Source organism: Anas platyrhynchos, chromosome 27, assembly GCF_047663525.1.
Source record: "Anas platyrhynchos isolate ZD024472 breed Pekin duck chromosome 27, IASCAAS_PekinDuck_T2T, whole genome shotgun sequence".
Lineage (NCBI taxonomy): Eukaryota > Metazoa > Chordata > Aves > Anseriformes > Anatidae > Anas > Anas platyrhynchos.
Genome location: NC_092613.1, coordinates 8,348,896 through 8,372,633, shown reverse-complemented (window position 1 = coordinate 8,372,633; position 23,738 = coordinate 8,348,896). Strand labels below are relative to the sequence as shown.

The following is a 23,738-nucleotide window of genomic DNA, read 5'->3' as shown; positions in this document are numbered from 1 at the left end:
CCAGCAGCTCGGCAGCATCCCCTGCAACGCCAGCTCCTGACCCCCAGTTCTCCAGCTCTGCCTTACAAACCCCAATTTGCTTTGACCTGCTCCAGCAGCCTAAGCCTTTCCCACTTCTGCAAAATTCCCTTTCTGGGCATGCTGTGTGCCCCATTCCCCGTACTGCCCCAGGGCTGCCAGGGTGCTGCCCTCAGTGCTGCAGCATCCTCTGGAGGATTGGAGCCATCACTGCTTGGGCTTAACCTGCCCCAGGTTCCCCCAGCACCACGAGCAGCATCCAGCTTGCAGAGGGCATGGTGAGAGCCAAGCAGAGCGCCCAGCACAACCACTGGCTCGCAGACCGAATTTTCCCCCTGCTCCTGTGCCCCCCGTGCAGAGGCAGGACCGGGGTTTGTGCAGCCCAATGGCCCTGGCACAGGAACCTCCGCCGCTCGCTGCTTGCTTTTTCATTGCTTTAAGAAGTCTCATCTCTACTTGTGATTCAAGCGTTTTTATCCTAATAACTCCTTCTTCTAAGGCTTTCAATAAATTGTTTTTAGCTTCCCACTGCCTTAGCGGGGAATCCAGCTTTTGCAGACGTGGTGATTAGAGGCTTTTAAAACCACGCGGGACTTGGGGGAAAATACAAAATCTTCAGGGAGCAGCCATTTGTTGTGCTTTTTTTCCCCTCTCTCGCAGAGGTAAATTTCTAACCCACAGAGCTTTTAATCCTAAAATAACGGCAGAGGCAGAGACGTAATAGCTCCATTGTTTGGAGAAGGCTGAGCCCTCGCTGCTGTCGGCGGGGGCTGCGTGTGGGGCTGACCCCCTCCTGCCCAATCCTCCTGTCCCCTGCTCCTGCAGCTGCCCCAGGCTGGGGCAGGGACCCCCAGAGCCCCCTTGCAGGTAGCTCTGCACACCCCACCATCACCAATGCCATCGGTGTGGGCAGATCTGACCCATGCAGAAGGCTTGGAGATGGTCTCAGGGTTTAGCACAGCGCTGGGGTTTCCTCCTGTGTGTGCACAGAGAGGGGGCAGGTTCCAGAATCAACACCCCCTGCATGGGGCACCGGGGTAGCAGAGGTGCTGGGGGGAGAGCACGTGCACGAGCACGGTTCTCTGCCTTGCTTCACGTGCTGGGGCTATGGAGCTGGGTTGCTCCCAGCCCTTCTTGCAGCTCTCCCCCATCTCTGTTTTTTTTTTTTTTCCCCAGCTCAGCAGCCAGCTCTGGCCGCCCTCCCACCCTCTCCTCCGTTCTCACCAGTTGCTCTTCCAGGTGTGCCGCACGTCCGTGTCGTGGATGCCGTGCTTATCTGCCTGCTCATCCAGGAAATCAAACATGTACTTGATGGCCAGCGGGAGCGCGCTGCCGCGGTGCACGGTGCTGAACAGCGTCTCAAACAAGTCGTCCACAAACTTCTGCAGCGTACCCTAAAGGGAGCAGCAGCCAGCAAGGTGAAGGAGGGGTGGAGGCACACGCGTGCTCTGCACAGCCCCAGGAAGCACAGCCACAGATCCCGGATCCCGCAGGAACAAGCCAGGTCGGGAGCTTTGCAAACACTGCCCGTGCTGCAGGAGGACTGGGGGCTGCAGCTCCCCAGGGCTGTGCTTCCTCTCTACTTCTAGCAGAAAACAATTCCTTTGCTTTCAAAATCATATCCGTGTCAGCCACAGTGATGAAAACACAGTGAAATGAAGGAAAATTTTGGCAAAAAAAAACCCAAACAGTTAAGTATCTACAGATACTGCTGTTCGTAAAACTCTTCATGTTTTAATATCATGTAGAAGAACGAACTACGCAGCAATCATGGTGAGCATGAGTCTATCTCTGTTGCTGCTCCAGGAGCCACCCAACCCCTGGGGCATTACAGGGACAGTCCCACCTTGGTGCTGAGCATCACTAGTGACTGCACAGCACCCTCCCAAGGGCCCGGACAGACCTTTCCCAAGCAAATTTAGCACACGGCAGTTACCTTAGTGGCCAGTAGCCTGGTCAGGTAGATCTCAGACACCATCTTGCTGCCCCGGTCCCCTTCCTTCTGGTCTCCGTGGTCGTGGTTTTTGACCAAGTGCCAGACTTTGACGCCGCTCTCCAGGTCCGGGGTGATCATGGGGGCCCGGGAGCGCAGGCTGTCGGGGCTGCCGGTGTACCTGAAGGTGGAGTCTGAGCAGTGGGAGGAGAGGTCAGCCACATTCCGAGCAGACACTTGGAATTTTGATGAACGAAATCATCAAGATGAAATCCTTTCCTTTTCCTGCCTCATCTTGGTGATGCTACTGTGCTCATTCATGCCCAAATCACCTGCTCGGATTTTATTTTTATTTTTTATTTTTTTTTGCAGGGCAGCGGAATGCAACACCACACAGACACCCGAAAATGGACCAAAACAGACCACGTACTTAAAAATGATACGCCTTGCTATTCACCCAACACAGAGCCCCCAGCCTTGAGCCTTTCCCTTTTTGCACTCAGACGGGGAACCTCTCCCTCTTCACTCACACCCTGCACTTACACGGCCACAGCACGACAGGTCCCTGCAGGACATCAACCCCGTGCCCTGACACCAGCACCATCCCAGTACAGTACCAGTACACATAAATAATAACAAGCTGCCAGCCCTGCTGCCCGATGGGCACAGGGAGCTCATAGCAGAGGAGCCAAAGGGTTCTTCCAATTGCACGGACACCATGCGGGGACGTGAGATATATTTAACTTCCCAAGCAACGTGTGCCCTGGATCCCATCCACGGCCTCTTCAAGCCAAAACATGGCTCAAAGAAGCCAGCACCTATCGTGCCTTGCTCATTTTCTTCCTCTCACTACGTTTCTTTGTTCTCCAGGAACCTCTTGTGTTTTCTCAAATTTAGCCTTCCGATTCGCTTCTCACCCTTCTCAGCAAGAGGAAGGAGATCAATCATAAATCAGCCGAGGGAAGTACGCAAGTCATTACAAAACTAGCTAGATTTTCATCCCTGATTAGGGCTTAGATAAATGAGTACTCCAACTGATATAATTAAGGAGACAGACAGGGGGATGGCTAGGAAAGCATCTACTAATTCTATTTTTAAGCATAGCTCTGCGCTGATATATCATGGGGAAAGTAAATAAGTATCTCATTTAAATTCTGTCGGCACAATTAAAAGTATTAATCTTAACGTGAGCGATGATTCATACTGGTGGTTCGCAAAGGCTTTTGCATCTGGCATAGATCAATGAGCACCGAAGGCTCCTGTTGTGTCGCCCAGGCTCGGCTTTTCCTTCACCTGAAGGGCAGGGGCACGGGGCACAGTGAGAAATGACATTTCTCCCATCCACAGAGCCCGGCGAGGCTTTTACCTAAGGAATCCTGCCACGAGGAGGGCTCCTCGGAGAGAATTGCTTTGGGAGCTACAGCAGGAGGAGAGGGGGCTGTCAGGAGCCCTCTCGCCTGTAAAACACGCCGTACAACGACAGATAATGAAAGATCAGTGCACTAGAGATTTTGCCACCGCTGCCTTTTATGGAAGTCTATGATTACTCTGATTGTGGATTTAGTGCTATAAATGCACACCTGGCACCTACCGGGCTCATTTATTCAGGCTGGGGAGCCTTTAGGGACCATCTGCAAAGTGCCTGGCGGTGCCATTATGCAAATACCGAATTCCCAGGTGTGTGAATCCTGGCACACGGAGTTAAGAGTGCTGTTACCCGTTTTTGACCCATTAGCTGAGAATCCAGGATCCTCCACTTAGAGGAGAAATAGCTGAAGGAGCCGGGTTGTTCTCGTGTTCCCATGGGGTGCACAAAGCTGCTTTCCTGCAGCAGCAGCCAGGAGGGGCCTTGCAGCACCTGGCCCCGCCGAGCCAAAAGCCTTTCCCTGGCCCTTTCCAGACCCACGTTCCCAAAGGCTGCTCACGCGGTGCTTGGCGTCTTTTGGGTCTTTTTTGCTGTTCAGCTCACAGACGCAAAAGCCTTTGCAATAACTAGGTAGCCAAGCACCCTTTTCTGTTTGGCACGTGCACGTAATGTCATTTTAGACAACGTGCTGTGGTTCTCTGGTGGAAGCTGCTGCTTTTTTCCACCCAATTCCCTTCAGGTGCTGCCCTCCTATGACAAGGGCAGCTTCAATCCCAGCTCTCCCAGACACATCCTCAAGCAGGACACGAGCTTGGTGCCTGGCCCCACGGCTCTCAGTGGCAGAGCAGCACCCGGCCACCTCCTGCGAGCCTTCCCCCCCCAGCACACAGCTGCTTCTTACCGTATCTGCTGATGGACGTGCGGGATATACTGGCAGAGGCAGGAATGTTGTACGAGGAGGTCTGCTTGGGAACAAGAGCCACGACCGAGCGGTCCGATACCTGGGGAGGAGACAGAGGGAGAGACATCAGCAAGGGCTGCTTTCTGCACTGGGTGCTTATCTGCAAATGCAGCCAGGAGAAATCCTCAGGGCCCAGGATTGACAAGGAGCTGATGGCTTAGTGCTCGGGCCCTTGGTCAGGGGGGAAGGAGCCCCTGGCCTTCTCGAGGGGAAAGGTGCTCCTCATCCAGCTGAGCTCTAATCAGGAGCAGCTTAACAGCAAGGGACTGAAGGAGAGGCATGTAAATCAAAAGACATATTGAAGATGGTTTGGGTTGCTCTGATTTAAGATTACATTTTATCCAATAAAAATGAGAATCTCAAGAATTGTTGTGATCCAATTAAAGTAACAATGCAGAGGGAATAAAACAGCTATAATAACGTTATGGACCATAAAACATCCCTATTAAACCATTTTTTATTTTAACAATTTTTATGAACTTTAAAAGTTTGATTTACAGCCTGGCACGTCATAAAGCCATCTTTCAAGGGTATTAAATTGTCTGTCCCTCTGCTGTACCAGAGAAGGAATTAAACGCTGGGAAGTCAAACTATAAATGAACATTAGTGCTAACAAGGTTTTGTTATAGCAGACTTTAGTGGCCATGTTTAATTTTACCCACCCTATAAATCTAATAGGCACTGGATGTTTTTTAGCTTATTTCCCACAATTAGGGATCCACGGGTTGCCAGGGGTCCTTTTGGCTGTGACCTCGGGGTGCTGCGGTGTCCCCAGGGGACGGGAGCTGCCGGGGGGGCTGCGACCTGTGCCCAGCACCTCCCTCAGCACCAGCACACGCAGCACGGAGCCGCACAGCCAGCTCGCTCCCTTCCAGGCTCGGCAGTCCACTAAGATGAAAGGTTTCATGCAAATGTGAGTTGTTATTATCGCCAGCGATAGTGGAAATAATAGCACTTGCGTTTCGCAGCACAAAAGTGAGATATTCCCAAGCAAAACACTTCAAACACCTCTGTTATTTCCTCCTCTGCTCCTGCCTCACTTCATCCAATTTATTAAGTCACTGGAAGGAGCGATCAGCGGTGATATTATTTTCCTAGGCTGTTATTAGCTGCCACTTCAGCTCAGTTTCACGACGGGCGAAGCTGAGCGCTGGCGCTGGGTGCTGCAGCTTCACCGGAGCCACACGGACCTGGGCGAGAGGCGTTGGAAACTGCACACACACCAAGAGCTCTCACTCTCTAAATTTCGGGTCGAATGGCTCTTGTCAGCTAGAAAGTACCAGCGTACAAATTAGCATCAGATGTAAGATGCATTCCTTCCCCATCTCGCGCTGCTGTTGCCACACTCCCGTAAAGCCCAGGAGACGCCCGAGAAGCTGGCTGGCTGCTTTACAACTTTATAAATATTCTGATTCTTCTACCAGCTGGAAAAGTGCTGCACAAAACACCTTAAAGAGAGGAAAAATGAAAACAGGGCCGGAGGGAGCCACGGTCTGGCAGCGCCGACACCTCCCCGCGACCTGGGCCAGCGAGGACACAGCCCGAGCAGCTCCACCGCCAGATCCTGGCTGTCATTTTCTGCACAAATCTTCCCTCTCTGCTTCTAATTTTTCATTTAAAATAGTTTCCTAATCTCCCAGCCCTTCCAGGCTCCCAGTGGCTGACAGGTATTCATGCTCTGCTGCCTCCCAGTTAACCCTGCACGAGCCGCAGTAAATCATTTGCTATTGAATTCGGTGCCTCGTTTTCCCCGAGTAAAGGCACGCAGGGTGAGACTCTCCCGTGGAGTTTAATAGGCATGAAACCAAAAGGACACCACACAAACGTAACACAATTCCTTACAACTTAGCTTAAAAGCTCCGGAGACTTTAACAAAGCATTACAGCCATTTAACCTATACTTCTATTTTAAAAAATGAAGAAATAAGCAGCAGGCATGCAGTTCTCCATATAATTCTCTAAAGTGGCTCAAAAATATTACAGAAAGGTGAATATTTCCTTTCAAATCTAACTTGGCTTTTGACAAGGCTTCCTATGAAAAATACATTTTACCCACCGTTGCAGACAGATGCTGTATTTTTATCACCCTAAACATGTTCAAAACAAAATAATCTCAAAATCTGGCAGGCAGGTGTGGGGCTGCACAACTGGCCCGGCCCTGGCAGAGCACGGCGAGCAGGAGGAAGGCTGCTGGGTGCTTGGCAGGGCACGGTGCTGAGCCCCGAGGAGCTGCAGGGCTCAGAACAGCAGCAGGATGGTGGGGACCAGGCGCTGCTGGTCCTTGCTTCAGCACTTGCTCCGAGCCAGCAGTGCCTCCCCAAAATGCACAGGGCTTTATCGGAGGAAATCGTGTGCTGGGCATCTCCAGTGACTGCGTGCAGATCCAAAGAGATTGCTCAAATTGGCAGATAAAGGTGTGTGACAAAGAGAAAGCCACCCGGCTGAAAATAAAGCCAGCTCCGAATGAAAGGGGGAGGTAGCTTTACAGAGCTGGATCTTATATTTATAGAAATCCAGAAATCATCTCGCCAGTCCTCCTCTAGCTGGAGGAAATCTACACGTCATGTTTATGGTTGAACCACAGCTGTTTTGTACGGATGGTTTCCCCTCCCTGCCTTCCTGCAGATCGCAGAATTCCCCCCGCGCTCCTTTCCAGGCACTTTCTCTGTGCTTCAACAACCCTGGTTAAAGCAGTGAGAGCAGTGCCTGGGGCGCGGATGATTTTATGCCCTCTTCTAAGCCGTGCCTCTGCCCAACAGGTTTGTTTTACTGTGCAGTCCTGGAGCATCTGTATTTCTGATACCTAATAAAAACATTTATTACCCAAACAGAAAAAAATACTGGTAGAAATACAGAAAATCATTGCTGTTTGTTTTTGGCAAAAGCCCTGCCTTGACAAGATTTCTGCTGCAGCACAGAGAACTTGGCTTCTTTTTATGGCTGCAACAGCTCCACTCGGGCTGTGCAGAGCTGTGGCCAGAGCCATGTGCAACTGCTACCTATTTAGATACTTGGCAGCAAACTTCCACTTTGTTCCAGAGCAAAACTGACACTCGAGTGGCAGGAATAGCTGCCGTGTCTTGAGTGCTGTCAGGATTTTGTTTATTTTAAGGGTAAACTTATGGCTCAGATTTCCCCCAGGCACCGAAGTGAAAATACTTGTTCCCCTAGCACCCAGCACACATCAGAGCAACACGAAATTCGCTTGTGACTTCCCTAGATGACTTTTAAAGATCAAGGAACAGTAAAATCTCCCTGCTTCCCTGTGTCTTGGTTAATCCCTTGCAACTGTCAGGTAGGAGAGGTTTTAAAAACAACACAATTCACCTGCACGACTCCCATGGCATTTTGCGGTGAGCTGCGTAATCCCTCGGGCTGCGTGGGGCAGCTGACCCTCAAGCAGCTTTTTTACAGGCACTTTGCATGTTTCTGCCACCCTGTGCCTCGCTCCCTGATGCTGTGGCTCCTGTCAACGCTGGCTGGTGCTCAGCTTACACGGCGTGAGTCCCACTGATGGACTCGTGATGGTGTATGGACAGGGAGGGATGCCGGATTGAATACTGAGCACTGCTGCGTAGTTACTGATGGACAGCAGTAGGTTGCAGGTCCCAATTAATGCAGTCATCCTCTGCTGCAGCCAGACTCGGAGGAAAAGCCTCTGATTCCTTTCTCAGATTCCCCCAGCCCCGTCTGTACCTCTCTGGACACCTCGCACACCCTAAGCAGTCCTTTCCCACTGCCACTCGTGCTGCAAAAGCTAAGGATGGCGAAAATTTCTTAGCTCACCTTGGCCAACGCAAAACAGAGCCTCCTCACTGCCTGGCTTGGTTTTACACGGCTTCAGGGGCAAAACTCCTGGGACTTGGCTCAGAACTAGGTCTGGGAGATGGAAGGAAGGCACAAACTCCTCTTCCTCCCCAGGCTGCTCTCCTGCTCGTCCCGCTCTGTGCCATCCCCGCCCGTCCCTGCGGCTCCAGCAGCAGCAGCTCAGCCCTCTCCCAGCTCCGTCTATCTCACCAGCACGGCTGGCGGTTTTAATTTAGCCAATTTTCACCTCTGCTAGTTTCTTTAAGATCCATGTCAAGGTTGCTTTCCTGTCTAATGCAGAAGCACATTGAAGCAGTCAGGTTTATCATACAAATGTGACCTCCCCGCCTGCCTCGGTAGGCGAGACACTTGGAAAATTAAATTTCGGCTTTTTTTTCTCCTTCCTCCTGGCAGCTTCCTGGAAGCCACCTGCAAAGGCTGCTTTCTCACCTGATAATGCATCAGGGTGTTCAGGCGCTTCCAGTCTCCTTCAATCTTGGTGGTGATGTCTTCATCCTGCAGGACCACCCGCGCGATCCGGCCCTGCCGCCACTCTGCAGGAGAGACAAAAGCCATGCAGTTGGGGAAGGGAAGGACACCTTTGGGCTCAATCCGCTCTGATAACAACATCTAACCAACTTCTGGGCAGTGAAACCCGCTGAGGATCACTGCTAACACCCCCTGACCCACCCCCTCCAGCAGGCAGGGGGCTCCTACCCAAGTCCATGTCAACAGCTCTCGGTCTCTGGGAGTAGGGGACATTCTTGTACACAGCATCGAGGATCTTCTCTTTGACCTGAGTGATGGTATCACAGTTCAGCACCTTCACCGGGATCTCTGGGCTGTTCTCGTTGTCTGGGTTCACGCAGTTCAGGATCTGGAAAGGAAGGGGAACCACACCGTTCCCTGAGGGGCTTCGGGCCAGAGTCCAGCAGCCCTCCCTTTGCTACAGGGAGGCCAATGGTCGATGAATGGGGAGGTAAAATGCTCCCCTCAAACCCTGCCTTTCAAAACCATAGCTCAGCTAGGGACACCGCTGCCTCAGGCCTGGGTCTGGCAGCACGAGGCCTTCCTGCAGGGGAACACCGCTGCTTCATGGCAGTGCCCCCACCCGTGGCCCACGTCCAAGCGGGGGGGACAGGAGCAGCAATTCACGGCCACATCCCCAGGGATCACTCACCAGAGTCTTGTACTCGATTTGCTGCCGGATCAGCTTGTCCTCACTGAGGGAGTAGCGGGCCTCGCCCGTGATGGCGTCAATCGGGCCCTTCTCCATCTGCTGCTTGATGGCACAGTAGAGCATGAAGAGCGGCTCCCCGGCACACTCCTACCAACGAGACAGACAGCAGAACTGACATGGAGGTGAAGGTGCATCTCCTCCGGGGCCACTGGCCCACAGACTGACTTCGCACGGGACCGATTTTGGCAGAGGCATGGTCCCGTTGCCCTAATTGCCAGCATGTGTGCAATCCAGGCTCAGCCCCCGGCAGCTCCTGGGGAGTGCGGCCAAAACCGTGAACTCTGCTGCTTGTTGGGACTGTTGTCCTTGGCTTGGGAGCTCTGCTGAGTCTGTGTGGCTGTAAAACGGGGATCTGAGATTGTGATCTTGTTGTTCATCCTCATAAAGTCAGTTCGGGGGGGGCTTCCAAAATTGAAAATAAAGTTAAAAATATGAAAGCCCAGGCGTGGAGGTGTAAGTGGGAATTGCCCCTAAGTCCTAACGAGGTGCAAGCCCTCAAGAGGAGACAGATCAGGGTACTCTGGAGAATACAGCCAGGTGACACAAGGTGTAACCAAAGCCAGGGAACATTAAGCTGAAGAGCAGAAAACCTTCTCCCAGGGAGAGCCTTTAAACAGTGCTCGAGGGAAGCAGTGGAAACTCCATTGCATGAGGCTTTTTCAGGCAACATCCCTCGGAGCTGCCTGGCTGTGCCATTTCACTTGGAGCCTAACAGAGGAGCTGCAAGCCCAGCTCCAGCCCATGCGGGTGGGATGGCAGAGCAGCAGCGGGGGCCCAGCTCTGTCCCTCCTTACCTTGAGGAACTTGTGCAGGAGGAAGGCGAACCAATTTGTCAGCATCTTCTCGGCCACTGACTCTGTCCTAGGGGAGCCAGGAGGAGATGCACGTTACGGACCAAGCCAAACCTCATCTCCCTTCACAAGCCAGCCTCGGGAAGTGGGAACGGCAAGAGATGGGGGTGGACGAGCATCCTTCCTCCTGCTCCCCGCAGCAGTGGGTGCAGTGCTCGCAGCACCACCACCACACAGCTCCCAGTGCAGGCAGGCAGCAGGATGAGGCTGGCCAGCCCAGTGCTGTCCCCATGTGCCCAGCTGACAGCCTGTCACAGCCCCGGTGGTGACAGGGAGCCTGGTGACACTCGGCTCGTCGCACGTGGTGCAAATTACAGCCTGGCGCAGTAAATCACTGGGATTTGCAGCGGTGGCTGGCAATCAGGGACAGCAGAGTGACAATGGCAGGAAAATTGCAGCTTTCTCCCCAGTCCCACCCAGCATCCTCTCCCCACATTGTGCCCGAGATTATTTCTAATTTAAATACAATGCCTCCTAATGATAGGTTTTAACGCTGGCTCTGCAGGATGGGGGGGAACTGTCCTTAAAGCTCCACGGTGGCTTTTCCTGGGACAGGACAGGCTGGCTGTGCTGCTGGCAGGATGTCCTGTGGCCCACACCTGAGCTCCTGGTGCCATTCCTGCAAACTGCCCGTGGGACACCGTGCCCCCAGCCTGCTGAGCACACGGGCTGCCCTGCACGAGGCTGGTGCGGTGCTGCAGCAACCAGGGCAAAGCACGGGGGTCCTGCCGGTCCCAGTCCTGCTCCCGACCCATTTTCTCTGTTGTTCCCCAGCTGCTCTGCTGACTTGAATTAGGGACTGCTCCTCGGTGTGGATTTGTACAGCATCCAGCGTGTTTGGAGATGACGGCATTTAATGGAAAAAAACAACAGGGCTTGATCACAGAGTCAAGCGGATCAAGTATAAATGGGAACCACAGACTTCAGCAAACAAAAGCTGACACCAGCCTGCAAAAAAAAAACCACCCAAAACCCGGGGGTTACGTTATCTGTCATCTCCTAGGATCACAACATCTGCCAGAAATTCGTGAAAATGTCTACAGATCCCCAAAGAAGTTGAGCTTGAATTGATTAACTGCCTAAAAACTCATCCTACAACCTGACGTGTGTGGTTCACCTATTTAAAATGTTTCCGACACCCGGTTAGGGAGGAGAACCACCAGCACGCTGCCATGGCTGCACCAGCCAGCCACAGGCCACAAAAAATGAAGAGCTGGTGCCACAGCCATGTTAAAGAACAGGAGAAAAACACAGAAAATGAAAACGTCTTGTCTGGGAGAGGGGAACCCCTGTGGCTGGCTGTTGCCTTCTGCTTCTTTGTCAGAAATAAAAAATCATCTGAATGGAGCAGCAAAGAAGGAAGCAGCTCCAAAGCTCCCCAGCCCCACTTCTCATCACCTCTGAGTGCCAAATCTCACTCTCACATTGACATTGAGAGACTTTTGCAGTGCAACAGCTCCAGGGACTGCCTCCAATTAAGAAATTAATCATCACTGTCCTACGCCGGCTGAGGAGAGGGGCTGCTGGCCACAAACACGTCCCCTGTTCTTACTGCCCCCGGCCTCCCGTGGCCGTGCCCAGCCCCTGGCAGGAGCCAAATCTGTCCTGCAGAGCGGGCAGGGGGCTGCAGAGCTTTGTGCTGCTGCCCCAGCAGGCACTGCCTGCACGCTGCGGCCGGGCTGCTGCCTGCAACGCCCTTTGGATCTGCCTCTAAAAATAAAATATAAGCTCCTGAAGATTAATGCGGCAGGGGACAATCCCTAGGCTTGGAGAAAGCCCTTCTCAGACTGACCATAGAACAAGGGCAAAGCATGCTCCGGAGAGGGCTTTCCACAGGGGGTCTGATGCCAGCAAGCAAAGGCTGGGCTGCCCTGACCCGCTGAGGCCCTGGGAATGAAACAAAACTGACAAAAGGAGCTGAGAGAACCCCAAAATAAATATGTATTTTATTAATTCTCCCTGCTTTATCTAGGTCTCCCAACCGCTGCCTGCTCTCTGTGCCAGGAACCACAGCAGCTATTTGATTTAATATCAACTTTTTTTGCTGTCTCCCTCGAGGGGCAGTGGCGGAGGAAAGAGAGGGGAAAAACAAAGAAGAAAGAGAGGAAGAACGGAGCGCTGATTAGCAACCGCTGCCACCAGAGAGCTCAAAAAAATAAAAATAGGCAGCGTCTCACTCCGTGGCTGTTCACTCACGACCAACTCGCAGCGCTCTGCTGGGTCCTGCCCCTGCTGCCGTGGGGAAGGGGCACTCGCAGCACGGGGCGGTGGTCCTGCTGCTGCTGCCATCAGGGAGCAGCCAAACAGGACTGCGATTTGCACCAGCTGGGGTCTGCGATATCGGTCCCATGGGCAGTTGGTCGGTGAGGGCTGAGTGCCTGCATCCCACGGATCTGCTGAAAGCCACAAAGCTCAGCACCGGGGTCGGGTGGGCACGGGACGTGGTGCCCCGCGGGGGCTGTGCAGCAGTGGGCACAGAGCAGGATTCCTGCCCCATGCAGACACCTCCCTCCAGAGCCCACCTGTAACCTCTGATGTCCAGAACCTGCTCGACACCAGCGCTCACAGCAGACAAGGAGCAGCACGGGGCTGTCCCCACAGGGCTGCTCCATGGGCGGTGTGTGCCCAGCTCTGCTCCTGGGCTCCTGCTGGCACCACGCTGCCAACGCCACCACCGCATCCAGCCTGGCTTCTCCTCCTCTCACCCATTTTAAAGCAGCAGAACATCGGCTCCTGGCTCAGCTCCTCTCCTGGTGGCCTGGGGACACCAGACCCGAACCCTTCCCACGTCAGAGCTGTGTCTGTCATCACCCCCTGTCTCTGACCCCCCGGTACAAGGAGAAGAGGAGCTCTGGCAGGTCACAGCACGCTGCCTCACAGCCAGAGCGGGCAGGGCTCTGATCGCCAGCCTCGTGCTCCTGGAGCACGGCAGAGTCATTATTGCTGGCTGAGGCAGAAGGCGCCTTCCCCGCGACTCGTCAAACCACGGGGGAAATTAAGACGGCTTCCTTCTCTGAGATGAGTTATTGCCTCCGCAAACACAGCCAGATTTAAAGCAATTTCCTGTCAAGCATATTCATTATGGCTGGAGGAATCCCTGAAATTTTCCTGGAGCTGTGAAATCCTTCCCTTCCCCTCGGCTGCCCGCCCCAGCAAGATGCCAGAGGAGCTGCAGTTGGCAGCACGGACAGGACCCAGCAGGACACGGGATGTCAGCAGCTCATGACACAGAGAACAGGGAGCTGCCTTCTCATGGCCTAGCCCATAGGCTCATCCAGCCTATATTCATACAGCCTTTTTCCCCTTTTCTTTCTAAAATTTCCCTGCATGACCGTGGGTTAGTTGCCTAACCCGTGCTCGAGCTCTTTTCCCCAGCTGTCAAACACAAACGTCCCTGCTGCACCCAGCCTGGGAGCTACGAGGATAACCTCCCCCCTTTTATTTAAAAATAAAAATAAAAAAAGACACGGGATGAGCAGATAACGATCTGCTCACAATGAGAACACCCCGGCTGAGGGGAGACAAGAACCCTAAGTACCCTACAGACACCAAACAAAGCAGGGTCCTGTCCCTAAAAGCCAGAAGCCTGGTGCAAAGGCTGCAGCTGCTGCATCTCGATCCCTCCAGACACAGAGCTGCTGCCTCCTCCTCCTCCTGCCTGCACGCACAGGGTGCTGCTTGGTGTGGTGGTGACCATGAGCCCCACTTTTTGTGCCCCTCAACTCCCTGCCACGATGGGACAGCCCCATCATGGTGGGGTCAGCAGGAAGGAAACCCCCGGGCAGAGCAGGGGGTGCCCTGTGCCGCACCACCCTCCCACGGCCCCATCCCCTCCGGCCCCACGCTACCTGCGCAGCAGCAGCTTGGGGTGGTTCTTGTTCTCCAGGTTCTTCTCGATGAGGTCGGAGAGGAGCTGCTTCAGCACGTCGGTGGCGTACTCCAGCCTGCCCTGCAGCCCCGTCATGATGAGCGAGGCCACGTTGCCGCGGTCGCGCATGGAGAAGCTGCGCTGCAGCTCCAGCGTCCGGATGAAGGTGAGCAGGAAGACTTTGTTGTTGATCAGCTGGGCAAAGAGCTTCAGCGCCTTCTCCACGCTCTGCTGCCCATTCCCTTGGACCTGCAGTGGAGGAGAGCACCCGTCAGAAGGGCGAAGGACCGGAGGGGAACACGTGCACAGCACAGCCCCGAGATTTCCAACTGTGGTCCACCACGAGCCTGGCACAGGACAACGGAGCCCTGTTAGTTTCAGACCAAGGCACTGGGACCAGCAGCATCCCCCAAGAGCTGGGTGATGACAGCAGGGCTGATGCCGCTGTTCCTGCCTAGGACAGAGCCCACACTGCCATGGGGACACCACTCCGTGCCCCACAGCCCTGCTTGGTGCTGCCATGGGGACCAAGGGTTGTGTGGCTGGTTTAGCCCTGGGCGCACAAGAAACACCCAAACTCTGCCTCTCAGCACCCAAAACGTGCTCTGCACATTGAGGCACTGCTAACATCGCCCTTCCTGCGCTCCCCCAGCCCCCCAGCACATCTCCATCGCTGCTCTGAGCACTCTGCCTGCCATAACGCTGCTGCTTTGAGGCTAACGGCCCTATAAATGATGTACGATTTTGCTTGTTCTGCACAAAAAGTGACGCTCTTATAAGTAAATTAAATACCAATTTAGACTATTGCTTTATTATGGGACAAGTATAAAAAATTAATTGAGGCTTTCAGCCAGCTCCAGACTCGAGTAATTCATTACGAATGGAAATGATGAACAGCGTTAAGCAACTCTTTACCAAACATCTTGGAGACTTATGTATTGGCTTTACTGACGTTACGTAATTAAGCAACTGTGTAATTGGCAACACATTTATCACTTCTGCTGTTCTGTTTTTCATGAGTAAAACAAATAAGAAGCATTCATATTTGCTAGCTCATCAGCTTATTTGGTGACCGAAGCAGCAAAGGAAACGTGTGGGACCAGGACACTCAGGGCACAGGAGCACGGCTGAACACGCCGGCTCGATGGCAGCAACTGCTCCGTGCTGGGAAGGAATCTAATCTGATGCACAAATATTAATTAGCCCTCACACTGAGCACTCAGGCACCTCAGTAAAGCCCTGCAGGAGAGGAGCAAGGTGCTGACGGCACAGCCAGAGGCCGGCCAGGCGCTTGCCCTCCTGTGGGCACGCCGCGAACAGCAGCAGGAGGCGGCTCTGGGGACGGAGAGCTTCGAAGGACACCAGGAACTCCCTGGGCTGCTTTGCTGCTGCCCTACAGCAATGTGCAAACCGAGAAAAGAAAACCAAAGCAGCACTGGGAAAGAGGAAGCAAGCAGTGTGTGATGGTGATAGAGCACCAGGTTCTTTGTTAAAATGAGCTCGGGGCTCATCCTGCTGAGAACCCCAGGGCTTCTACCAAGACTCGGCGTGGAGGGCACTGCCCGTCCCTTACCTCCAGCTCCCGCAGGACGGGATGGTCCTCGATGCCAGGGAAAAGGACCCGCATGGCATACGTCCGATAGTCCAGGTAGGGGATGCCGGAGCGATCCAGGTCGCTGGTGAGCTCGTTGATGTCTGTCTGCAGCTCTGCAAAGGCTGTTGGGGAGAACACAAATAGAAGCACGGTCAGATGTGAGCTCGGGGAGCTGAGGCTGTAGGGCTGAGGCTCGGGGTGAGCTGCCTGCCCCCACACCAGCAGCAGACGCCGAGCAGACCTTGCCACTAGCTCAGACCCTCACCCTCGGAGAGTCGCCCTCAGCAGCCAAGAGCACAGGCTGCAGAGAACAGACGCTGAGAACAAAAGATGCTTATTAATTTGTATGCAGTTCACACCTGTGTACACACACCTAAAACACCTTTAGAGGCTGCAGATAGAAATGAGGATCTATTTTCATAACTCGGTGCCTCCCTTATTTTCTCTCCTCCTCCTCCACCACCAGTTACCAAAAGAATCAAATCTGATGCAGAGCAAACCCAAGCAGAAACTGCCTGCTGCAGGGGTCAGGAAGGAATTTATTCCTCCTCTTGTGACATGACCTCAGCGTGGATGTCACGGCCGTACACGTGCCCTGCTCTTCGCTCTCCAGAGCACAAAACGTTGGCCCAGGAGGACACCATGCCCAGCCAGGCCATGCCCATGACAAACCCGTGGGCTCTCCTGGATATCACTCCTGCTTTGTCTCACACCTCCAAGGCTGCCCTTTTAAAGTCAGCTGAACAAATCCAATGCACCTATCGATACATCCAGAGGTCACACTGAAATGTGCAGCTTTCTGTTTATTTGTTTTTCATCCACTAAGCACCTTTCCAGCTGGATTCAGCCATTCACAGGGATGTACGACATGACAAAGGGTTTCTGTCCCAGCCCTACATCTACCCCTGTAACATCGGGGTGGGACATGGTGAGGGCCAGGGCAGGGGGGCCTGGGGAGGGAGCAAAGGGAGGGGAAGGGCTGCCGGGGTGAGGGAGGGCCGACATCCAGGCACGGGGCAGCACGGTACTGACCCTCCTTGCACTCCAGGGCCACGCGGGACTCCAGATTGTCCATCTGCATCTGCAGCCTCTTGAGGGTCAGGTCGTTCTCCCGGGACTTGCGCTTGTAGGCGATGAGCACGATGATGACGATGATGAGGAGCAGGCTGCCGCCGGCCGCGATGCTGACGATGGCCGGCAGGGTGAGGAGGCTGTCGGAGCTGATGCTCACCGAGCCAGGGGAGAAGACGATGCCACCAACACGCACCTGCAAAGCACAGCGGGGTGAGCAGAGACTTCTGCTGGGTGTTATCCCGGCCCCAAGCCCCTCTCTCCCGGCCCCAGATGCCCTCCAGATGCCCAGGGAAGAGGCACAGCACATCCTTGGCCAACACAGAGCTGGTCACCATCAGAAACAAAGGGTTCAGCTCCTGTGAACGCAGCGAGGCTTCGAGTCATGATAAATGTGCCAGCCCTCCGCTATCAGGGCTCTGTTCGTTTTATCTGATGGCTCCATTTGCCTTTCATTTTACAGCTTTCAGGCCCCTTTTGTAACCCGTGGACATTAGCAAGCCGGTGACAATTGCCCTGACAAGAACCCCGAGCTAAATGGGGAGGGAGGAAGGAAGGAGGAGAGGGGAAGAGCCATGAGCAAACGCCACGGAATGAATGCGCCGAGGCTGACGGCGGTGCTGGCTTTTCTTGGCCATGCCCGGGCCACAGATGCGAGCAGCTCCCGGCCAGGTTGCGCTGCCGTGCGTCACGCTGTGATAATCTGAATATGGTTTGGATGCTGAACTTCACGAGAAATAAATCACAATTACAATCTCATTTGGGCTCTGCTCAAGCATTTCGGCAGCTGCGTGCTTGGTCTGTGAGTGGATGAGGGAAAGCAGCAGCGCCCAAATCCGAAGCGAAGGCACCGACTGTCAGCCTGGACGGGGCTGCTGATCCAGGCAGTCCGGTGTTCAGACACTGCTGGCTCCTTCTACCTCAGGAAAAGCCAAAACCTTCTGTCTATCCCCTTGGCAAAGCGGGTCTGGCTGCAAGGGCTGACAAAATGCTTCCCTGTCCTGCAGGACGGGGAATGCAGCGCTGACACTCGCCTCGCCATTCCTGCAGGGAGAGCGAGCGACACCAGGGAAAGGATGGGAACTGGTGCTGAACGCCGAGTATTTCTTCCTTCTGGAAGGCTCTGACAGCGGGCAGAGAGTCTCAAGGAGGCAATAAGATGTTTCCACATCAATATTTTAAGCTTCCAATTAGCCATAAAGACCTAAAATCCTACTGGTCCTGGGACAGGGAACTGAACTCGGTACCCGAGCAGGGCAGGGAGGAGGAGGAAGGGGAGGAGGCAGGGAGGAAGGGCTGCCAAGTGGAGCGGCCGGTCCCTACCGTCACTTTGTGCTGTCCGGTGAGGTTGGGAGGCTCGCACAGCAGCTGGGTCTCGGACACGGTGACAGCGCAGGGCGTCTCTCCGATCAGCACGGTGTAGTTGAGCTTGGCTCCCCCAGGAGCGGGCGGGCACAGGTTTTTGCCCTGGCAACAGAGGTGGAGCAGACTGTACAGAGATGCGGTGCGTTCCTCTGCTTTCCATTACTTGCACAAATGCTGGGGCTCCTCTGGGTGTTTCCCGTTCTCCAAAGGGGCACAAAACTCCTCCCTCACCCCCTGCTTTCTGGGTCCCCTTAGCAGAAGCCCCGCTTCCTCCTGGAGATAGGTTTTTTTGCACAGCCATTGCATGTAGAGCTGCAACAGCTTTACTGATCCAACCATATGGGACAGGGCCTGGGTTTTACCTTACAAAGCTATGTCGGTAAGAGCCATAGGGTGTGCACAGATATGAAACTATTTTGCCCCCCCATTTTGCTCTGCAGGACCTGAGTACACCACCCACAGCACCCCGCCAGGCTGGCAGAGGTCTCCTACCTTCAGGATGATGGGCGACCCCGGCTTCTGCTCCAGCACCCCGGTGGGGCTCAGGAGCTCAAACGTGGGGTTGGGGTAGTAGATGAACTTGGTGTCGTTGTAGACCAGCAGGGACTGCACGTTGTTAAAGATGAAGCCGAACTCATCGGGCCGCTCGACGGCATCCAGGCCGGGTCGGTGCTCGGGGGCCAGGGCGGGTGCGAGGCAGGCCAGCGCCGTGGCATTCACCGCCTTGCAGACCTGTAAAAAAGACAAAACGCTTTTCTGGGACTTGTGGGCAGCAGCGGGGAAAAACTCATCCCTGTGCTGGTGCGTTCTGACTTGCACAGTGATGTTCTCAGTCCTCAAATGCTCCCTGAAAACTCCGGTGGATTCAGGCTTTGCTGGAAATATTTCATCAACGCTTTGCGCCCGTAGTTTGGGGGAATTTGCTTCCCTTCCAGCCAGCACAGGCACGGGAGCAGAGATGGAGAGAGCTTCAAAGCGAGAGGTGTTTTAAGGCAGCTGGAGGACTGCATACCCGATCACTTGCTCTTTTCCTTTCCCGCTGCAGCCTCGTGGGCATCGCCAGCTTTGAAGCAGCCCCTTAACGAATACCTGGCCTCTGCTACAAATCGGTGATTAGAGGCAGCTCCCTGGTGCTGGGGGAGACGGGAACGACCCCCCGGCAGCCCAGGTCAGCTCCTGCTGGGCTGAGGACACCCACGGCTCCTGCAGCCCTGGAAGCAGGGAGCCGATGATTTATGAGGCTCTCGCCTTATGGAGCAGCCAGGGCCCAAGCTCGAAGTGGAAGATTTAATTTCGCTCAATTCTGTGCCTTCAGAATTATTTTTGTAACGCTGTAACCGCAACCGCTAACAACAAAATTAGATGTTTTTAAAAAGAGCTCAGAAGAAAAAGGTCTTCAGGGGGAAGGGAGAGAGTGAATAGGAAAAGACTGCTCACTGATCTGCCCTTTCCAAGACAATACAGAAAGATCACAGCGTAGAAGGGGTATTTTTCAGTTTTACTGGGTCAAAACAATTTCCAAGTGCACTGGAGGTACAATTCTGGTCTGTACCGTACAAGAGCAAGGGGTCCCGCTGTACGGCTCGGCACAGGGACACAGCCCAGCAGCAGCACTTACATTGACGGACTCCTTGCCGTTGTGCTTGACGCGGATCCGCGGCTCCTGGATGACGTCCAGGTTGGAGCCGGTGACGGTCAGGGGCGTGTGCCCGCTGCGGAGAACCGGGAGACAGGAGGTTAGTGACCGGCAGGAGGATGGGGCCAGGGCTGTGCCTGGCCATGGGGATGCTCATCGGTCTCAGAAAGATGCTCATAAAGATGTGGGGGCACCAGATGACACTGGGGACCTGCAGCCCAGCCCGAGCAGCTGGCAGCAACAGCTCACAACTTTTTCTTTCATGTGTTCATTGCAGCAGCATGGCCCAAATATGCCCAAATCCACCCAAATCTCCAGCTCCTCTACAGCAGAGGCTGGCTGCTTTGTTCAGACCATCTCCCAGCAGTTCTGACAAGCCCATCGCCCCCGTCTCACCCCAACCAAGCGGCAATCCCGAACTGGGGCTCAAAGCAAACATCTCGCAGAGCCTGCTGCGAGACACCTCCTCCTTTCATGGGCAATTTTAAAAAATAATTGGAATTTGAGAGGAACGGCTGTGTTACATCCCTCGTGAGCGCAGCCATTAAAGCAGAGCCAGGGGATGAGCAGAGCCCAGGGTTTTTAGCAGCGACCACGTCACGGCGACGTGACAGCGCCTGCTGCCGTCCCTAGCAGTCAATCTTGGACAAACTGTGCGTTTTGATTAGCATCAGCTTTTTCCTTTCTTGGTGGCTGCTGGTTTTGTTTTATCCCCCAACTACAAAAAGAAGCCTTTAATGAGCAATTGTGCACTTCTTCAGCAGATGGAAGCGTTCTTGGGGCTTTATTCGTGCTCCCAGAACCTCGGTGCGGGCTGCTTCTGCTGTAATTGCCTTGGTAATTGCAACGACTTGAGCAACTCTGGGCCTGATTTTCAGTAAACACGAGTGCTGCAGACGTCTAGCACTGATGAATGCAGGACCCTGGATGGGACGTGTAATCCCCAACTGTCCCTCTTTCATCCTCACCCGGAGGAGACCACCAGACCAGGCGAGGTCTCCCCGTGATGTGTTGTGAGAGCTCCGTTACCTGGCGATGCTCCACTCGGGTTCGATGTGCTGCACCTTGGGGTCGTCGATGTACTCGAACAGCAAGGTCTGCTCCAGCTGGGCCCGGTCCACGCTCACGGAGACGTGGACGGGCCCCAGGCCGTGGGCTGACGGGGCCGACATGCACACGATCTCGTTCGTGGACCTCCTGTGCAGGAGAGAAGCAGAGGGAAAAGTCAGTGGGCAGCCCCCAAACCCCGTCAAGCCCCGCAGCTCCACGCGAGTGGCGGCTCCGCCTGCCTCCCCGGAAAGAAGCGAAAAGCACTTTTGGTGCCAAACTGCAGCCTCCCACATCCCTCTCTGAACCTGCTGCCTTCTGTTGGGCGTGTGGAAGCAGATGGCTGCTTTTTCAACGGGATGCCTAAACTCGCTCAAAAGCCAAATTCTTCCCCCCCCCACACACCCAAAGCACACACGGGGCCTCGTGAGCAGTGGGACAGACCCGCGGAAGCCCCAGCTTGGGAAACGTGGCACTGGCAAAGCTCAAGGGAGTCGAGCAGTGGATGGAAAAGGAGAACGGGCTGTGCTGTCCTGCTGCAGGGCCGAGGGGATGGCAGCGAGGATGGAGCTGCTCGTGGCCACACAGCCACGTCCCTGGGAGCCCCCTGCCCACGCCTGTGTCTCTGCTCTAGCCCCAAGGAAAAGGCCACACTGCCTCCATGGCTCGGTGAGCTTTGGCTCCTCTCCTGCAGGCACAGGGGAGAGGACAGGCAGCTCTTCAGCATCTCGCTGCTGTTACGGCACTTGGACCAAAACTGGCACTCCTCCACGCTGCCTCCAGTGGTGTCCCCATGGGAGTTATGTGCTGTGGTCCCCTCTGTCCCCTCTCCAGGTCCTTGCATCCCCATCACCTCCCTGAGGAAGGCACCGCTCCACACCAGGCTTTTTCGGAGGGCATCTGCCAGCACCACGCTGCTTCCAGCCTCACACCTCCACCCGCCCGCCCAGCGCAACCGAGGCAACAGCAACAAGCTCCTGAAGCATCCGAAGCAAACCAGCCTCGGCTGCTCCTCTGGATACGCCTGCTGCCCGTGCCCCCCGCCTGCCACCCCCGTCCTCCCCCGTCGCACGCTCGCGCCGCCTCTCCCTGCCCCTGGGCTCCGGCGGGAGCCCCGGCGTGACGCACGGCCGCTGGCACCGCCGCTCCCCGCTCCCCGCGAGCAGTTAATTAGCTTTTGGTGCTATTATTGTGTCGTCATGGTGAATCTACCCACTCCTCCGATCAGAGGCGCGAGAATGGGGGAAGCTGTAATTAGAGTGAATCTCATTAGGAACCGCTTCATCTAATCAAGCTCCCCCACACCCTCCCGTACAATTGAAGTTCATCGCCTCCAAACAGTCCAAGCAAAACAAAGTGCACAGTGTGACCCCTCGAGAAGGATGGAGTCATTTATACACTGCCGCTTGTTTTGTTTAAGTTTCTGCTTGCCTGGGGTAATTAGAACACGCCGAGACTTCAGAGCGCTTCCAGGTTTTGCAGGTCAGTGTCTGCAGGTTGCCTGGATATAATCATATATTTAAGGGATTTTATTACAAGGCTAATTCTGCCCCCAGGCTGGCTTGCAGGCTGCTGGTGCTGATGGTAACGCAGTCACCTGCGTGTGGTGAGGAGCCAATCTGGCATCTCGGCTTCGGATACGGGAGGAAATGCTGATGGGTGGTGGGCAGCAATACTTAGCACTCGGAGAGCTCGTCTGCAGCATGCCCACACCTCCTGGAGCACCCCACACGTGCCCGAGTCCTCCTTCCACTCCTGGGGTGGGGATGATGGGGAGATGAGTGCAGCAGCAGGGCTGGGAGTGGTGTGAGGCTCGTGTCCTTTCTGAACTTCTGGCTGGGATCTGTCCCCGTGGGTGCCATCCGGCACAGGACAGGCTCCGTGGTGCAGCATTTCCATGTCAGTGCCACCTGGGACTTGGCAGACTCTCGGAGCTTTCCAAACACCCCTGCACAGGGCTCAGCAGAGGGAATCATCCAAGAAAGGAAGTATAAAAGGAGCAACAGATGCCATCAATGCCTCCAATGTCCTTCAGTTCCTTTTTTCTCAGATACAGAGCCAGACACCGGGCACACCACAAGAGCTGAGGAAGTCCATTAAACCCTTCCTCATTAACAGGCTCTTCATAATCCTCCCCGTCTCATCTGCACCATGAAGTGGGAACCAAGAAGCTGTTTAGCTATTCTGAGGCTGATGGAATAAATAATTGTTGATGTTCAGCATTTCCACTGGCCCCACACCATGGTGCCAGGTTTATCCGATGCCACGACACGCGCAGGGAAGGCCAAGCCCCAGCCTGCTCCTGTGGTGCTTGGTAGGGCTGAAGATGGGCAGGGAATGATCACTGCTAATATCCCAACACGTTCCCATGTCTGTGCGTTCACAGATCCCATAATCTTGAACCTCGCAGTCTTCCAGATGAGAAATTCACCTCCAGGGGTCATTGCATTCCCAGAAACTTCCTTCCATCCTCCTGGGCAGCCTGAGCTGGGCTTTAGAAGGCAGGATCCCTGCACACATCACACAGCTTCTGTCGGGTTTCTGGGCATTTCCAGGGCTTGAAAGCCACAGAGAAAAAGCAGAGGGAGGCCCCAGCCTGCAGGGAGTGGGCACGGGCTCTGAGCTGGTGCCTCATTGCTCAGGCTCCTGGCTCAGGCTCGTGGGGACACGCGGCACCCAGTGGCACCCAGTGGCACCCAGTGGCACCTGGGTGCGCCCAGTGCAGGGTGTGCAGGCGATGCACACAGATGTACACTGCTGGTGTCTTTTTTTAACTAAGCCTCAAGAAAACCCATTAAACCCTGCAAATGTCAACTCGGCGTTTACACTGCTGTGTAAAAAGCAAATTTGCCATAGATGTCCCGAGGGGGAGACTTGTGGCTGTGCGTGATCCTGGCAGCAGGCGGGTGAGGATCCCGGCTCTGCTCCACCACTCAGGGCCCCCCCAGCTCTGATAAATTTTGGAAGGGGCAGACCCCCACA

General features: G+C 54.7%; 1 protein-coding gene across 7 annotated transcripts in view; it reads right to left on the bottom strand.

Annotated features, from left to right (window-relative positions):
• The window catches only part of PLXNA2 (plexin A2), a 412,814-nt gene that overhangs the window by 8,195 nt on the left and 380,881 nt on the right, over window positions 1–23,738 (bottom strand). For all 7 annotated transcript variants that reach the window (XM_072028626.1, XM_072028627.1, XM_072028625.1 and 4 more), the window contains 14 exons: window positions 20,739–20,906; window positions 19,692–19,785; window positions 18,566–18,805; window positions 18,032–18,175; window positions 16,670–16,904; window positions 15,617–15,759; window positions 14,024–14,292; window positions 10,119–10,185; window positions 9,265–9,411; window positions 8,802–8,961; window positions 8,535–8,638; window positions 4,219–4,318; window positions 1,955–2,145; window positions 1,243–1,412 (listed from right to left, as the gene is read on the bottom strand). In XM_072028626.1, coding sequence (XP_071884727.1) covers window positions 1,243–1,412; window positions 1,955–2,145; window positions 4,219–4,318; window positions 8,535–8,638; window positions 8,802–8,961; window positions 9,265–9,411; window positions 10,119–10,185; window positions 14,024–14,292; window positions 15,617–15,759; window positions 16,670–16,904; window positions 18,032–18,175; window positions 18,566–18,805; window positions 19,692–19,785; window positions 20,739–20,906 — 2,232 coding nt within the window. The remainder of the gene's footprint in view (window positions 1–1,242; window positions 1,413–1,954; window positions 2,146–4,218; window positions 4,319–8,534; window positions 8,639–8,801; window positions 8,962–9,264; window positions 9,412–10,118; window positions 10,186–14,023; window positions 14,293–15,616; window positions 15,760–16,669; window positions 16,905–18,031; window positions 18,176–18,565; window positions 18,806–19,691; window positions 19,786–20,738; window positions 20,907–23,738) is intronic.